An 18090-nucleotide genomic window follows, 5' to 3' on the forward strand; every position below is an offset into this window, starting at 1 on the left:
CCCGCACCAGGCACGTACACTCACACATGGGCGGGAAGAAACTGAGGACCCCTTTCCTGACAGGAGCGTTCAGAATTAGAGTCTCGTTGTGTTTACTAATACTTGTTCCAGCCAGTGGGTCCAGCTAGGGCAAGCAGCTTGGTGTGATGTCTGCTCTGTGCGGTAGAGACAGAGGAAAAGATCGGTGCTGCCACCTGGGGGGTGAGCATCTTCTTGGTGCGAAAAGTACGGCCCGTGGTAGGGGGTCCCAGCCCCCTTGCCCGCAGCTCCTGCCGCGACCGTGCGATGCCTGGGAAGCTGAAGCTGGTTGGTCGCGGACCGTCAGGCAGAGCGTCTAGTTTTCACCAGGAAGGCCCCAAGCTTCAGGAGGACTCGTAGAGCTTCTTTTTGAGCCTGTTAGGTGGTGTAAAATCATTTCCATGAATTATCATTTCCATAATCCCTTAATGGATGGATTCTATCAATTTGTTCAGTCGCCCCTTGATTAGAAGAGTTGCGAGCACAGCAGTAGGAGGTGAAAGGCCCTCATCCTTCTCTCCTACCTGGAGGCCAGGGTTTCCGGTCTGCACAATCGTGCTGTGTTTTTGTAGACCGAGTAGGGGCCTAAGAACGAACGACAGGCCACCTGACTTCTGGGCCCCGCCCAGTAGCCAACGGGGAGTGTGCCTCTCGGTTTCCCTGTTTGTAAAAGGAGGGGTCGGATCAGACAGCTGCAGAGACACTTCCAGCTCTAGGTTTTGTGTCTATAGTTGGAAGTTAACGCACATTAGCTTCTGCTCCGGGTCTCCTGCAGGGTCCCCTGAACACTGGAAGCAAGCTACTCCTGAAGACCCTCCGGCGCCGGGTCCACCCTGCCCTCCCGCCTGGAGAGCCCAGCTCCGCCATCTGCCTTAGGACCCGCCGTGCTCCCAGCCCTCCTCGGGCACCCCTCCCCTCCTTCCCTCCCGTGCTCACGCCCCTCCTCTTTGCTCCCACATTCCTATCCCACACCTGTGTCACGGCACTGATGTACGTGACCTAGTGTACCTATTATCCATCTTGTCCCCTGCTGGGTTGGGTTGCGCACCTGGAAAGGGAGGGAAGCTTTGCATCCCCGTCACTGTCCGGAGCCTGGCAGATAGACCGTCAGTGCATATTGGTTGGAAAAGGGTGGAAATTAGTGGACAAGAGTGGGGTCCTGGCCTGGAAGTCTTTGAAATTCTGCCATTGGGAATGGTAGGTGACCTGGACCCGCCTTGTGACCGTGTCAGGCTAAAACCAGACAGGACCGACCTGGTCCCGCAGAGGCTACATAATGAATCAGACGCACAGATTAATTTTTCATCATCCGTTTCTTGGCTGTCAACGCTGCTCTCTGACTTCTGGGAGAAAACGGTGTTTTCTGTTCCTCGGTCGTCTTCTTCACGTACTCACCTCTCCTCCCGGTTCTTCTTCAAATACATCCAGACACTTGCCGGAAGGATCCTTGTTTTCTTTTTCTCTCAGCGAGGTCAGCTAGCCAGCCTCGCGCGGCAGTCGGGAGAAGGTTAAGAGGGTCCTTCCGGCTGCTTCTGTAGGACGGGAGCGCTGAGCGCACGCAAGGCTGAGAGGGCCGCTCCCTTCCGAGGGACGGGGCTTTGATTTCGTCCGTTACGCGGTCTTCGGCGAAGGCTCACTTCATGCACTGGCAGAGATGGAGATGTGCGGGCTAAATGTTATCACCAGCTGAGACTTGACGAGATCTCAGCTGTAGCTCCTGGATGGAGTAGAGAGCAGCCATTTTGGTAATAAATAGAGAACAGCATCTAATTTGTAAATTCCTCTTTCTGCTGCTAAGTTTAATCAGATCAGTGCAACTGAAGGGAATTGTTGACGACCAGAAGTTATTTTCCACGCCTTAATCTGGCCAGGAAGCATCACTCCTAATGGAAATGGTGTGCTTCTCTGACGGTGGCAGGGGATGACATTTGTCATTAGACTAACCCAATTGTTGCATATTAAAAAGTATGTTGAGCCCCAAATCTATTTAAAACCAAACTGGAGCTGAGGCCGCATATCACTCTGCTACTAGTGTCACTGGTTCAGAGAAGAAAAGTTCTTTCCAGCTGAGCTACAGACCTCTAGCAGTACCAGCCCCAGAGGGTCCACGGCCCGTGACATTTCATCTTGACCAAACAGAAGCGCCCAGTGTGAGGCTCGATGGACCACCGTGGAGGCCAGGTGCGGTCCCAGCCTCTCGGGCGTGGCAGAGAACAGGTGCACAGGACAGAACGCAGGCTCCGGCGGGTCCTGGCCTCAGTTTAAGGTTAAAAAGGAGAATTAAAGGGGCACGAAAGGGGGGCTTAGTGCAGCTCTCTTTTGTCCAGTCACGCTTAAAGCTTTTTCTCGTGAGTAATCACAGTTTTTACAAATTGTCTTCTCACAAGCTGTGAAGCATTTCCAGGGCAGGGACCCTGTCAGGGTAGGTGACTGTTAGCACACAGTAGGGACATCATGAATATTCATGAAGCAGTGACAACCCCAAAGGGAACGTGGTAACTGCAGCCCACCTTGGGGAGCAGCGGAGAACACATGCGTCATCAGCAGTCAGTGCTCAGACTGCAGGTGACCTTTTAGATGCAAACGAGTGGTCCTGAGGCCCTCCTCTTGGACCCGCGTTTTGCTTTTTCACCCCCAGTAAATCCATGCAGCGTCTGGGCCTTGCGCGCACAGAGAATTATTACTGATGAAGCACCTCCTCTGACCTGTATCACCTTTAATCCTCACTTAACCCCCCAAGATCGGTGTTATGGTCTCGGTTTTTTAGATGAGGAAGATGGGGTTCAGATGATTTTCCCAAGACAAGACAGCCAGTAGGAGGCTTAGCCTGGTCCCACACCGAAGCCTGTCCGGCTGTGAAGACCACCCACTCCCTCTTTTGCCAGGCAGCCCCTATGGCCCGAAACACCTGGTGACAGGAAGGGGGTGGGGGGACGGGGGACCTGGTTCGTGGGCTCAGCTCTCCCACTCAGAGCTCCGTGAGCTCGCACAAACCCTTCCTTCCCTGGGCCTTAGTTCCCCAAGGAAATGTGAAAGCGGTGCTGACGTAACCCGGCTTTCTGTAGACCCTGAGCCCCCGCTGGCCCTGCCTTTCTTCGAGTGCTGTGCTCCGGCGTCATGGGGGCTGGGCCAGGGAGAGCGTGGCCTCGTTTTGCAGACTCTGGTCCTCTCCCTCTCGGCCGAGCAGCCGGCGGCCAAAGGGGAAAGTGCCCACGATCTGAGGACCTCGCCCGGCCTACCCCGCCCCTGGCAGCTGACCTCCACGCCGGTCTCTGCTTTTCTTTCCCAGAGCCAGCATCCTGAAAAATGTCATCTGTGCCTTGAAGGCATCCAGGGGTAGAATCTCAGCGCTGGAAGGCATCCCTGGGGCTCTCCCTGCTCACACCCTCATCCTGTCCCCCACCCCGCCCGTCTCCTGTCCCCTCCCACACCCGGCCAGCCCTGCAGCCCCTCTGTCCTCACCCTGCTGACCTCCCATCTGCCGGGGGCTCGGTCTCCCGCAGTATCGTGGGAAGAAGGCATAGGCTGCATCTCCTCTCTGCTTCCCAGATCAGGCAAATGCCCTATCTACACGCCTCCTTTGCGAACCATCAGTAAAGGATTTCCCCGGCAATGCGATCAGCAGAAGTAGGAGAGCTGCTTGAATCTGCCCAAGCCCCCCGCCAGCCCCCTGCCCCTGCTCACTTCATGGACCACACACACCCCTTCTCGCACGATAAGCCTGTTCCGCGTCCCACCCTGCCCCCACCCCCTGGTGCCCCGTGACACCGTTTGAAAACCAGAACTTCTGTGTCCTTTCCCCCCCTCTGGGTTTCCTGGGCCACTGAGCCCACAGCGCGAGCCTCATAGGAGCCAGGACCCTGAGGGGAGCGGTGTCGGGGCAGCAAGGCCCAGGCGACCCAGGTTGGCCCCCCTTGAAGTCATTTCTGACGTGGGCATCCCATGTCCTGCCGGCGCCTCCGGGCCTCTGGCTGTGGAGACAGTGGTCCCTGGTCCCTGGGTTTCAAACCATCTCTCTCTTCTCAAGAACAGTCATCCTCTCCAGCAAGCCCAGGTCTCCCGAGAAGCTCTGGAACAGTTCTAAGATTAAGACTTAGATAACGCCTTTTATGGGGTTCAGGCCCCAGAGGGCGGATCTGGAGGGCAGGGCGACTCAGTGGAAGGAGTGGAGGCATCGTCCCGTGTGAGCCCGTCCGCTGTCCTCGCTTGTGTGCTGTGGGGCCGGGTCCCCTCTGGCCCTCGTGGGTCACCCGGCCGCGGGCCTTCCCGAGTCGGCAGTGGAGAAGGAGGGCCTCGAGCAGGGCCAGATCCGGGAGGCAGTGAGTGGACGAGGCGAGTGGGCATCTCCTGGCCCCTGAAGGCAACCAGGCCGTCGTGGGGACGTTTCCAACGCGCAGGCAGACTCTTCACCCTCCACCCCTTTGGTCCTCGTAGAACCAACCTGCTGAGCAGGCAGAAAAGACTTCCTGTGTTTGGAGATGGAGACCAGGTCCCCTCACCCCGCCTCTGGGGATGACCTCTCCCTGTCAATGGGTTCATCCTGTTCACCTTGCCTGCACCCAGAGGTGTGTGGGTCAGGTCCTGACAGCAAACAGGCTTGAGAACTGGGCGATTTAAGGAGAGGCTCATAAAAATGCAGGCGCCAAGGGTGACAGCCCCAAACGGACCTTGACGGCGCTGTCCTGCTGGTGCCTCCCGCGGGCCCTTTGCAAAGGGCAGCCTCCCGGGCACCCCAAAGCCACCCAGCACGTCGGAGCAGCCCTGAAGCCCCACGAAGACGCCAAGTGTCTACTGTAATTCCACAGCCAGTACCACTAGGACCTGGAAAGGAGTCCAGAGAGTTCTAATGTGAAGTCTCTGGCCTCGAGAAAGCTACAATTGTGTCAGGGAGACACATGTGAAATACACGTGAACTAAGAGCAAACTAGAAGAAAAACAAATGGAAATTCGTTGGTAATATTAGCAAATATTTACAGCACTTTCCGTTTTACAGTTACTTTACAAATGTTATTTCATTTAGCGCTTCTCAGAAGCCCTTGACATAAATAGCACCGTTGTCTTTTGTTCTGCAGATGAGGAAACCTGGGCTCAGGAGGGTTAAATAACTCTCCCAGACACACCGGCTGGGAGGGCTGGGACTAGGGCTTGCGTCCTGGTTGTTACTGAAAATTCTCACAGACCCCAGAGTTCTGGGGGGCTCAGAGAGGGGACTCGGGGGCAGCAGGTCCTGGAGGGCGCCCTACTGGAATGGGGGAAATGTGAACGGTTCAGGCGGGGGCAGCACCCACACCCTCCAAAAGGCTCGCGGGCCAAGGGAAGGCAGCCCTAGGTGACACCCGCCCGCGACACAGTCCTACTCCAGCAAAATGTCATTTACAAAAGTAGCAGCCGTCTGGGTCTGGCCCGAGGGCCGCAGCACCCCGACCCCTGGGATAGGTGAAGGGGAGATGGACGGGGCCTCGTAGGAAAGCCCAGAGGCTGGGATGAAGGTGGCCGTGAGGTGGGCAGCCCCACCTGGGCTGGAGTTCTGCAGAAATCACGGGCACAGGGATGTGGGGGGATAGTGTGTGCATCAGCGAGGGCCGCCGTAACCAAGTACCATGGACCAGGCAGCGTGAACAGCAGACATTCATTTTCTCCCGGCTCTGGAGGATGGAAGCCTGAGATCGAGGTGTCGGCAGGGCTGGTTCCTTCTGAGGCCCTGAGGGGAGACGGCTCTGGACCCCCGTCCTTGGCGTGTAGACGGCCTCTTCCCCGCCCCCCCGGGTGTATCCCCATCTCCCCGCCGTGCATGCCTGTGTCCAGATTTCTTCTGTTAAGGGCACCAATCAGAAGGGATCAGGGCCCACCCTTGTGATGGCGTTTTAATTCAATCACCTCTTTAAAGACCCCCCAGCTCCAAGCACAGCCACACTCTGGGGTTCCAGGGGTCAGGATTTCAACCTGTGAATTTTGAGGGGACACATGTGGCCCTAACAGACAGGATGGAACCCGGTTACGGGGGTTTGGGATTCCAGGTTGGAGTCAGCAAGGCAGGAAATTAGGACTCCTTTTGCTTGTTAACCATAACTTGGATCAGTACTTTCGGAAAAAGAATACTAATCGGACCACTTGTATGCAAAAAAGATGATAAAACGGGTGTCTGGCCAAGTAAGTGGCAAAGGCAGTTCTCTAGCTCCATCTGTGAGTTCGTAGGAGGCTGGCGACTAGATCCTGCCATCGGGCCCGCCCAGGATTGGCAGTTGGGCCGGCCCTGGAGAAATGCAAGTTCAGGTTGGCTGAGAAACACCCTCAGTTCCTCCGGCCCCTGACACCCCCGGGATGCCTGGCCCTGCGCCCCCAGGCCTCTTCCACCAAGAGCCGCCTGGAGGATTCCTCCACCCGATGGTGAGGCTCCCAGCTCAGGTCTGGGCACTGCTCTCAGCCAGTCCCAGGAGAGCCCGGCCGCTCCTGCTGCCCCAGCCCACAGACAAAGGCAGGCTGGCGTGGTGACGGCAGGCTCCAGACTCCAGACTCGCAGGCCTGCCCACGTCCGCCCACGTCCGCCCCTCGACCTCTCACCTGGAGCTTTGCCCTGAGGCCGTCTAGGCAGTCCCGTTGCACAGGAAGGTCTGAGGCAGAGGGTAGGGCGGTCGCTGGTGTGACAGGGGGTCCCCAGATGTAATGAGTCAACCCGCAGGGGGCTCGCGAACCCCAGTGCTCCAGAGGACCCCAGTCTCCACGACCACTTGGGTCCCATGCACGCCCAGCACGGTTCATGTAGTTTCCAGTCTGAGATTATCCTGTGGTGGAAGTGGCTTATTACAACCAGCCCGCCCAGGACCCACACGACTGCTCTGTAGCAGACCTGGGACGTCATCAGTTCCTGGGAGATGAGAACTGAGCACCTCCCTCGAGATGCAGAAACGTGGTCCTATGAAGCGCTGTTCGAGCACGTTGCCCCCAGGAGTGGAAGTTTGGAGAGAGAATCCGTTCTTGGCAGGATGGTGTCTGTACGGCTCACTGGTGCTCCTAAAAATGTAATTACGTTTCCGCCACCTGCAGCGGCAGCTGTTAATTACTCTTTCATGAGAATCTCATTTTCTTTCGGAATCTTCTCAGCAGAAGCCGAGGGACAGGACAGCCCAGAGACCCAACATTTGATCCACAGTCCCTGGTAACGGTGAGGTTAGAAAGTCAGGAAACTAGCCTCCCCTCAGCATCCTTCCTGAGTCCACTCAACAGCACATTTCATTCCTCAGAGGCCTTTCTTTACAGGAAAGGTGCGCCCTGGCCCCTGGATTCTCTGCCGTCTTTCTGCCTCAGTTTCCAACCCACCGGTCATCTGAGTGGCCAGTGGGAGACTCAGGCTTGCCGCCTCCCCAAGAATAGGGCCCAGCATTAGCAATCCCAGCCTCGGCCGGCCTGGACTCTCAGTTTCCAAGATGAACCCAAGGCGATCTCTAGGGTAACAAGTCCCTAAACGGGTCAGCTGTGGCCTCTGTCTAACCCCTTAGAAATAGAAACACAGACCATCTTCACCCCATCAGGTGCTTGTGGGATAAGCTATCACAAATTAATAGGAACTAATATGTGGATGTAAACTGTTATTTAAAGCGAGGAACCTTTAAATCCACACCTTGACCCCGAAGAGCAGCTCCCCAGAGACTCCTGCCCACCATCAGGGGCATGACTGGAGGCTCTTCCGACCACGTTCCACGCGGGCGGCTGCCGCCTGTGCCCGTGTGACTCACCAGGCCTGGTCAAGTTCAGTTACAGAGGGAAAGGCCGTGTTTTTATCAAGCTCTTTCTAGTATTTTTAAAGTGATCACATAGCTATTTCTGAAGTCAAACAAGATGGAACAGTATCGATGCCAAAGCCAGAAGCTGGTTGAGCTTCTGTGTAGCAGGTCCGTGACCTGGGCCCCCGCCGGCCAGGACTGTCCCCTCGGGCGTCTGTGTGGACAGACAGACTTGGAGGCTGGCAGCCCGTTACCCTGCCCACTGCCAAATCAAAGACCCCTCACGACGAGACGCTCAGCTGAGTGACCCTTGTCCTTCTAAACTGACGTGTGTCTTTCTAGAAGGGAAGTTTGCTAAGTCATCCATTTCAACTCTAACTCTCAGCCCTGTTTTCATGTAGGAATTTTGAGAAGTGAACAAATAATGCTACTGGTTGTAAAGTTTCTATTTATTCCAAGCTTTGTGTTGGTTGTTTTTGGTTTTGGGTTTTTTTGGTGTGCGAAGCATTGTTTTAAACTATTTTCTTTTTTTATTAAAGTATAGTTGCTTTACGATATCATATTAGTTTCAGGTGTCCAATATAGAGATTCAATATTTGTATAGACTATATTCCATTGAAAGTTATTATGAAGTACTGGCTGTGTTCCCTGTGCTGTACAATACATCCTTGTAGCTTATTCATTTTATACATAGTGGTTGGCACCTGTTAGCCCCCTCCCCCATCTCCACTCTCCCCCCTTCCCTCTCCCCACAGGTAACCACTAGTTTGTTCTCTGTATCTGTGAGTCTGCTTCTTTTCTGTCACAGTCACTAGTTTGCTCTATTTTTAGATTCCACGTATAGGTGATGTCATACGGTATTTGTCTTTCTCTGACTTATTTCACTGAGCGTAACACCCTCCAGGTCCATCCATGTTGTTTCAAGCTTTGAATTGTGAACGTAAGTGTGCTTCGGAGACGGCTGTTTACGTGGGGTGAAAGCAAGCCTGACCCTTTCCTCTCATGACCGAATCTTCGGGATTCCCACTAACAAGGAGGAATGAGTTGGGACCCTCCTGGGTATCTGTCTCCTCAAAATCAGTGCCCACCTGCCAGTGTAGACACTTCTGCGGGAGTGACCCCTCCTCCCCAGGATCCATTGTTTAGTTTGTGTTGTTAGTTCATGTGATTTGGGGGTTGGGTCCTATTTTGTTCTGCGTTCTTACCTGTTTTGATTTATCAATTTTTACTATCTCTTAGTTTGTTTTTGGAGGTTAGCGGGACGTCCTCTGTGCGGTCGCCAAGTCCCCTGTTTCTTTCTTTGCCTGAGGCTGACCCTGAGCTCTGTCCACGTCTTACTCCTGGTTTTCGACTCTGATATCTTGTCTGTGAGAGGAAGCGCCCGGAGGGCTTGCTTGATTAGAAGGAAAGGGAGTTCGCTTGGTCTAATCGCCCCCCAGAAACCCATTGTGACGTCCCCCATGCCCCCGTGCGTGTAAATTATGTGCTGGTGCCCACGGGGTAGGGCGGGAGCGCGCGTCTCCTGGTGTGCGTGCGCGTGCGTGCGCGTGCATGTGCGTGCGTGTGTGCGAGGGGAGGATAGCCTGTCCCACCCAAAGCCACCACTTCCTTGTCCCTTCAAATGTATAAAGTCAGCAGACATGACAACCAGCGGTGGCTGAGCCCTGTTGGGGCCTTTCCTGTGAAGAGCGCCGGCCAAGGTTAAGGTCACTGAAGGTGCCACCTGTAAATGCTGTGAAGTCCAGCACCACCGTCTGCCTGCTCCCCACGCACCTGTGATGCCCCCAGAGCCCCATCTCGTCTGGGGTGTAACCCCGGGGGCCATCGAGGTGAGCACGGGGTGGGGGCCCAAGACACCTGTGATCCGGTCCGAGCCCCCAGCCACTGTGTGACCCGGGCACCCGGCCCTTCCCTGGACCTCACTTCCCTGTCCTGTGACGAGAAAGCTGGGCGATGTCCAAAGTCCATCCAGCACGAGGCTTCCTTGAAATGACGTCTGGATCTGTTTTCACCCAAGTTTATGGAGAACGCGTCGAGGGTGGACGCAGGACGGTCCAGCGTGTGGGAAGCCGTGGGCTTTCCGGCTGTGTCTCCCACATTCTCAGAACGAGTCTCTCACACCTGCCCGGCTTGACTTCATCCAAAAGAAAAGAAACCGGGAACGCCCCACATCCAGCCGCATCCGTACGACCAGTAGAATTATCCGAACAGCGTGATCAGTTCTGGGCTGTGGCAGCCCCGGGGGCACTTGTCACGGGTCCCACGTCGCCGGACGCCACACCCTCACTCATGCAGGTTCTGTGGGCTCCTGACCTGCCCGCCAGACGAGGGCTGCTGACCTGCAAGAGGGCTGGGCCATGACCGAGGATGTGATGGCCATTCTAAAGGACACGGGCGGGAGAAATAAGGAACTCCTTGTGTGTCGTGTTAAAAGGGCCACAGAAGATGAAAAAGGAGGAGAAGAACTCTTCTGAGATAAACGTTTATTTGGAATAAAAGATAATAATAAAGGGAATGGCTTCTTCTAAGCCACCAAACTGGGCTCCAAGCTAGAAAGCTCTGGCTGCCCTGGAAATGCAGGAGGAGCCTGGCGACGGGCTGGGCAGGTCGGCCATGGTGGACTTGGACGGGCTGTGTCCCAGCTTGGCCTGTTGACATGGAAACATCAGGATGCCGTGGGGAGGTGGTTTTCTTGCCGTCTGTCTTCAGGCCACATCTCATCTCAGTGGTTTGGTGGGTCCCACACGGAGACTCCTCATTCCTGTGTCTGCAGTGGGATGCTGGAAATGGCTGTCCCCTTTGAGCTCTATTTCAGGCTCTGTCCTCAGGACCCAGCATGCAGGACTCAGGACGAGGGACAGACCCTCCTCCAGATCCATCAAGTGGCTCAGCCCCTAGAGCAGCCCTTTCCACAGACAGGCTGGGCCCCAAGTGTGGGGATGAAGCCCTTAGAATGGGGAGCGGGGGTGGGAAGAAATAAGAAAAATAAAATACCGTCATGAAAGCAATTCTTTTTACAGCGAGGAGCAGACGCAGATGGGAAAGCGTGTGCAGCTTGTCCGAGGGCAGGGGGTCGAGGGTAGAGGAGGGACTCGGGTCAGTGTTCCCAGGCGTCTCCTCCCACTATCCCACTTAGAGTGTCCCGGGTGGCAAGGGTCACCCTAGACGAGCAGCGGGCATGTCAGTCGAGGACATGGGACCCGGCCGGGGGCTGCAGACTAACTGTTCTCTCCCCTCTTGCCTCCGCGCCTCGCTCTGCATCCCTTCGACCCGACCCTGCAGTGAGCATGCCCACCAGTGAGACCGAGTCTGTCAACACGGAAAACGTGGCTGGAGGCGACATCGAGGGAGAGAGCTGCGGGGCCAGGCTGGCGTGAGTAGGCGCGGGGGCGGGCAGGGAAACCGAGTCCTGGGTGGAGAGGGGAGCCCTGGGGGCAGTGTGGCCCTGGCTGGGAGCTGCTCTGCAGTCCTGTGCTTCCCGGGCAGGGGTCTGACTTTGGGATTTTGAGCCCCTTTCCACGCCATCAGAGGTGTGTGCGTGTGTGTGTGTGCGTGTGTGTGTGTGTGTGTGCATGTGTCTGTGTGTGTGTGCGTGTGCGTGTGTGTGTGTGTGTGTGTGTATGTGTGTGTGTGGGTTGGGGGGCTCTGAAGTCTGTCTCTTCCCAGCCCCTCACCCCTCTCACCAGAGCAGCTTTGTTGGGTTCCCTGGGTCCTGCTAAGCACCCTTTCATTTCTGATAAATGTGACCTGGAAGAACAGCAGACAGGCAAGAAAATACACCGGGAGACGTGGGTCTTACCTGCAGCTCTGAGTTACCCACCCAGTGAAGGGAGCACAGGTGTCTGAAGTGCAGACGCAGCGAATAAAAGTGCACCTGTACCAGCCCGGCGACCCTCCCCAACACAAGCCCCAGCCCCCGGCTTCCCCGGCTGACTGGGGCCCAGGGCTGGGCCAGGTGTGCGGAGGGACGGCCCCCGTGGGTTACCACCATCAACCATCCGTCTTAGCTCCATCTTAAAAACGGACACCAGCGGTCCCTGGGATGTCCCCCCACCAAGAAGTGAAGGGAAAACGGTTTAACTGCTAAAAATGAGCAAACTGCTGGTTTCATTCCCAGAGTCCACAGATTGAAGCCATGTTCCTTTGGGGTCGGCTGACCTTGAGCGTCAGGCCTCCTGCGCTTCCACACTCCACGGTGGGAAGTGGGAGCTGCTTGCCCTGGTGCCTGGGAGATGTAAGACTCACCCCAGAAACCGCAAGGGCCGGCGCACAGAGGGCTCGGAGGAGGACCAGCCCCGAGGTGGCTGGGCGTCTGAGTCGCTCCGTCGGTGGAACGGCTCCTAGCTCACCTCTCCCCGCCAAGATGCCTCCGTATCTGGGCCTTTTCAGAAGGTTTGGGTACATCTAACCCGGGCCGGGCCAGCCTCCGAGCGAGGGGCGGGAGGGCCAGAACAGACTGTTTCCAGGTCACGTGGGCCTCACCAGCCCTCACCCTGACAGCGGCACCGGGGAGTCTGCACTGCTGATTCCCAGCATCGTTGGGAAACAGTTGTTGTCCAAGTGTTGCTAAAATACAGGGCTAGTTACGTTCTGAAGCAGCGGGCTGAGCCCTTCCCTCTTACCTCCTGTTGGAACCATACAAACAAACGCTTGGGATTCTGGACGTTGGCCCTGGGCGGCCACGCTAGCGAAGGTGGATGGCAGGTCCCCAAAGGGTCGGAGGGAAGGTGACGAGGACCCCGCCCTCTGGCTCTGGGCCCACGTGACAGACCCGGAGAGGCCGTGGCGCTGACGCTCAGTCACTGGAGAGTGTTTTGGGAGCTCGAGGCCCTGTTGGAAGGAGGCATGTTCCCACAGAGGGAGGAGGCATCTGGAGGATGTTCCCACAGAGGGAGGAGGCATCTGGAGGACGTGCTCTGCAGGCGTCCATGGCTCTGTGGAAATGGGCCACCCTCCCCACGAATATCCGAATTTATGCATCTACTCTGTGCGGATAAAGTGCCTTGTCGCAGTGCCGGGATGGCAGTATGTCCTTAACAAACTACCGTCTTTCCCCGCCGCGCCCCAGACAACGATGGGAGAAGACCGCCAGCGTTCCTGGTGGGGAAGCAGCGTGGACGGGCGGGGGCTGGGGCTCAGGCTGTGACAACCAGGGAGAGGCTAGCGTTTCTGAAGCGGAAAGCGAACAGCTCATGCAGCGGGATGAGGCCTGGCTGAAGATGCTTCCGAGGGGGCACGGCAGACAGACAGGGCCCGCAAAGCCATGTTTTGCTGGGGAGGGGGTGGCCGGGCAGGGGGGGTGGTGAGGGGAAGGAACTGTCCTTCAAGTCTGAAGACAGAAGCGATACAGACTGAAGTCACCAGCGGGGCTGCAGGGTGTGGAGGCCGGGGCTCTGCTCTGGACCACGTGCTGGAGACCCCAGCGTAGAAGCGATGGGTGCGGTCACGCGGCACCGGGGTTGTCCACGGGGCCAGAGGCCAGGGCTGAAGTCTGGGAAACGGATGCGCAGAAGGAAAAGAAGGTACAGATGAAAAGGTGCCAGGAGAACAGACAAGCACAAGCCCGGAGGCCACCGGGAGAGGAGCAGCAAGCCCGGGCTCTCCGCTCACACCCTCATCAGGCAGCAGGCCCGCTCGGTGCTGGGCCGAGGTGACACCACCTCCCGGGAGCTCACAATCTGGTGTGAAAGTGACACGGAGCCGTCACTGTAAGTTGGGGAAAGCGTTCAGAAGGCAGCGTGACTGTAATGCAGGGTTAGTGATGCAGAGACGCCTTAGACTGGCAGCTTAGGGAAAGCTGCTTTCAAGGAGGAAAGTTTGAGCTGAGAACTGGAGGGGGCGGAGGAAGGAAGGATCTTCCAATCAGAGGCAACAGCGGGTTCCGAGGTGCTGGGGGATGAGGGAGAGAAGGCAGAGCGTCGAGGGCAGGCCTGGGTGGGAAGGGGCGGGGCTGGGGGCGGAGCAGAGCCGCGTAGACCCTTGATGGCCTTGGTCTTTGTCACAGACCATGAGACATCGTGGAACACAGCTGGTTGGTTTGGTGAGCTTTCCATCCTTGAGGACCCTCGGACATTAGGAAGAGTCTGTGCGGGAGCGAGAAGCCCCGAGCGGCGGGCGCTCGAGCGCAGCGGCTGCCGTAGCCGCTCTGGGGGTGATGCGACGCGGCTCAGGCCAGGGTCACGTGCGGAGATGGAAAAGGGCTGCATTCTCTGTGTGTCCTAATTGCAGGAGCTGCAGCCTCGGGGCAGGCGGGGCGGGAGCGGGCCGCAGGGGACCCTCCCTCCAGACGTGAGGCCGTGGACGGGGACAGGCAGTGACCCCGGAGCTGCTGGGCCTCGGCCTTCCTCAGAGCGGAGGCAGGACCATCTTCAAGACAAGAAGCCCACGAAGGAGACTGGCACTTACGGGACAACCTTCCTGAGCCTAGGGCGCAGCTCGCGTCAGAGAGGGACACGCGGGCTTCCACAGAAGTACTCTGGATGGACCGGAGGAGGGGAGAGAGCCGCGCGCCAGGAGTCCCAGAGCTGGGCCTGGGCGGCAACCTCAGGCTCGCCCCCTGGGACGTGCAGGGCGGCTGCCCGCTGGCTCCTAGAGGGGCCCGGGGACCGCCTGCGGGGACCGCCTGCGGGGACCCCTGCACCTCTTCGGTGCCTGTGGCTTCTGCAGGAGAGGCCCCTCCTGCAGGGGCAGGAGTGAGTGAGGCAGGCTGCGCCTTGTAAAATGGCAGACCCCAATCCAGCTGGTGCGTGCGAGGTCCCTTTAGTCTCAAAGCGCACAGTTCTATAGAGAAGGTAGAGTCAGAAACGGGATCCGATGCAGAGGGTCGATGATACCGATGGACGTGCATCTCATCACGGAAGTGAGCTAGGGGTCCCCGGAGAGCACGGGACGTTCAAGCCAGTGGGTCCCCAAGAGGTGGGCTGTGACGGCGGTCCACACCAGCCGTGCATGGAGTCGAGGTCATCGCCTCAGACGTGCGTCAGCCTAGGCGGTGCCTGCAGTCCCACCTGGCGGACGTTAGGGCGAGTCGGGAGGATTCGGGGAAGCGCCGTGTCACACGGCGGGGAGCAAACCTACGGGCTCACGACTCCAAGAAGCGGAAAGGCTAAACATACAAGCAGCTCCCAAGAAGTTCAAATATTTGTCCAATAACGACAAATGCAAACTGAGCAACTGAGTGAAGCAGAGGGAGTTCCAGGCGTGTCTCCCGTTTTAAACCTTCACATCAGCAAAGACAACCGCGGTTTCCTGGGAGGTTGGTTGTGGAGGCCTGAGGGAAAGAGGCACCTGGGCTGGACAAGGGTCAGGCCCACCCAGCAGGGCTGCGCTCGCGGCCTTACATGCGAGTTACCCAATTTCTGTACCTGCTGCTCTTCAAGAATCCACGGGAAACATGGGGAGGAAATCCTACCTTGTGGAGCAGTAACTGAGGGGAGCCCGCACGCCTTCTGAGCAGGCTGGCCCCCAGCAGGGTCTGGAGCAGCTGGGCCCCCCGGTGTTGTGGACTCGCTGGGATCCAGGGGGCGGCACCCGCCACCCGGCTGGAACGCAGGGCTGGGGCAGCGGACACGGCGCCCGCAGGCTCCCGGCTCCCCTGCCCACCGGCGGCGTGAGCAGCTCTCCAAACCCCGAGCTGGTGGTCACCTCCCAGGACACGAAGGCTGCAGAGACCGGGTGCCCCTGGTCCCACGAAGTGCACTGACCCTCCTACACGGGGAGTGTGAGGCCCTCCGCTCTCCCATACCTGGGCTTCCCTTTGTCTCCAGACACGTGCCCCCGAGGACCCCCCTTCTTACCTGGGGTGCTCCAGTAACACAGAGCTTGGAGGGGTGAGTGCTTTGGACCCAGCGAGCCTGGAACGATGCTCACAACCTGAGAGCAGCAACAGCAATCAGGCTTCAGCGTGGCGTCCAGGCTCGCACGTCAGGACACGCAACCACGGGGGAGAGAAAGTCCCACTCCATTTCCTCCGCCTCAGAACATTCCAGAACACCCAGGAAGGAGCCACAGCCAGTGACCACGCTTACCCAGGACGTCATCCCCAACAGGAGCCCTGGTCCTCCCACGCCGCGTCCCAGAGCCACTGCCTGGGAGACATGGACACTCAGACCCCAGTGCCCCACGTGGGACTTCTTAAGAACCCGCCTTTGCTGACGACCCACCGGAATGAGAGGGAGGCTTACGGGGAGGGCGTGTGGGCTGCACTGAAGGGCCCCGAGAGGCCTCCGGAAATCTCCGAGAGAAGGTGGGGCCGGGCCAGGCCCTGTGGCAGAGCTGCCGGGCTCATGACCGCCCATGCTAGCTCACGTCCCTCAGCGAGGGGTCAGCTGTCCAGCAAGCCTGGCTGGGCTAGAGGAGGGAGCCCCCTGGCTCCCCACCATCCAGGCGCAGCTGGAAGACGTTTGTTTTTCCTTTAAACTGTGGCCTTAAGTAAGATGCCACCCGTGGCCCCGGCCTCCGCCCACGTGCCGTGTAACGTGATTGAAACCTGCAGCCCTCGCAGCGTCTTTGGGTGGGAAAGGTTATCAGCTGGCTCGGAGCAGTAAAGGCTGCTGGCTCTGGTTCTCGGTGCCCCAGAGACATAATTATCTCACGCACGATGGCTCTGCCACCTGTCACATCTTCTGGCTTATTTTTTTTTATAAAAAATAGCAAGAGGGGCTGTTTTCTTGCTTCGCAGCAGAGCTCTCTCTGTGCTGAGCTGGGACAGCCGGATTTTGTCCCCTCTTCATCACTGACCGGCGCTCCACACCTGCCTGCCCGTCCGAGCACGGTCTCCCACCCGCGGCCCTGCCAGCGCTCACTTCCCAGACACCAGGGCCTTCCCGACGTGTGGCCTTCCACAGGGCCATCTCAGATGCCTGCATGATCTCTGCCCCCAGCCCGGCTCCATCCGGCCTCCCACGGGCCGCAGGGCCTCCTGGAAGTTTCCACCTTTCAGTACCTCCCCCCTTCTCCGGAGATGCCCCTCGAGTCAGCCACCAGCCCACCCACCGATGCTTCTGTCCACAAGTCCCCAGGTCTTTAGGGCTGCACACCACTGCCAGCATCCGGGGTCTGTGCTCAGCCCCGGCCTGTTTCCTTGGGCCCAGGCTCCACGCTCAGGCCAGGTGGTGACGGGGCCGGGCTCCTGTTCAGACGGCGCTGGGCCTCTGCCAGCCTGTTCCCGCCTGCAATGTCCGAGGGCCACGTCTGCAGGAGAGGCTCCTGTCCTCCACGACTGTTCTCAGGGCGTGGCCCCCAACCCGCTGCCCGACCCCAGCTGACGGTCTGAGAACACAGCACCGTCTCCGGGGGCCACGTCTCCACCTAGAAGATGCTAGATTCGTAGGTTTGTGGGCTGGGCCAGCCCTCGGTCTCCCCTTCAAACACACAGACACCAGGACGCGCTGACCACAGGGCTGTCTCTCCGAAGCTGCTCTGTCCAGCGCCCGTGTGGTCACCTGGGGATGTCTGAGAAAAGAGGGAAACGTGTGTGTCGTTTGGTAACGTCTCCTCTTTCCCTTTCAGCCACAGGATCTCCAAGTCGAAGTTTAGGTGAGTGAGATGCTCCTTTCCTGCTGGGCTGGGGACACCCCCGGCTGGGGGCTGAGGGGGGGTCAGCGGAGGGTCTGCTTTCCTTCTGCGCGGCTCTCAGAAGAGGCTCGTGGATCAGACCAGGCGAGTGGCTCTGGGTTTGGGGTTTGGGGGTTAGTGATTTTGGTGGCCCCGGCCCTAGGAGGTTGTGAGATGCCGTGTCCCCCCCCTTGTAAGATGAAGTCGGTTGAAGTAAGCACGTGGCCACTTGCTGCTGTTCTCGGCCATGTGCACGGAAGTGAGTGCTTCAGAACCTTCCTCGATGTGCCGTCCTCGCCCTGTCTGCCCCTCCAGCCTCGCCCCCTGCGCATCCCACGGTTCCTGAACGTCCCCCGTCCTCTCACACGTCCAGGCTTCCGCGTGGAGCCCTCCTTCCGTCCGAATCGCCGCATCCCCGAGCCTCCCCTGGAGAGCTCGGGCTCCTGTTCAGAACCTCGCTGGTACCGCATCTCCACACCTTCGGCAGACTCCCCACCCTCCCCCCAGCGCTTTGCTCAGACCTCTGTCACCGCCCTCCCCACGCGGGCTCCCGTGTCTGCAGTAGGCTCCGTGAGCCTCTCAGGTGCTATGTGCAGGGAGCTGAGCCGGGCGCCCGGCGGGTAGCAGGCTGTCCACCGTGTGCACTGGATGGACAGATATGTGAGTAGGGGTGGGAATTCATTCCCACAAAGCCTGTACGAGCCAAAAACTATAGTGTTTAGGTTTCATCATTGATCTAATCCTGCTTCCCCAGCCTCTCCTGGGGCAGGTGCATAATTAACATTGAACTGTAGTC

General features: G+C 58.2%; 1 protein-coding gene across 1 annotated transcript in view; it reads left to right on the forward strand.

Moving 5' to 3' along the window:
* Positions 1-18090, forward strand: part of CACNA1C (calcium voltage-gated channel subunit alpha1 C) — a 459786-nt gene that overhangs the window by 337098 nt on the left and 104598 nt on the right. Inside the window, exons 10-11 of the mRNA XM_060164442.1 lie at positions 11022-11112; positions 17250-17276. Coding sequence (XP_060020425.1) covers positions 11022-11112; positions 17250-17276 — 118 coding nt within the window. The remainder of the gene's footprint in view (positions 1-11021; positions 11113-17249; positions 17277-18090) is intronic.

Source organism: Lagenorhynchus albirostris, chromosome 11, assembly GCF_949774975.1.
Source record: "Lagenorhynchus albirostris chromosome 11, mLagAlb1.1, whole genome shotgun sequence".
In the NCBI taxonomy this organism is placed as follows: Eukaryota; Metazoa; Chordata; class Mammalia; order Artiodactyla; family Delphinidae; genus Lagenorhynchus; species Lagenorhynchus albirostris.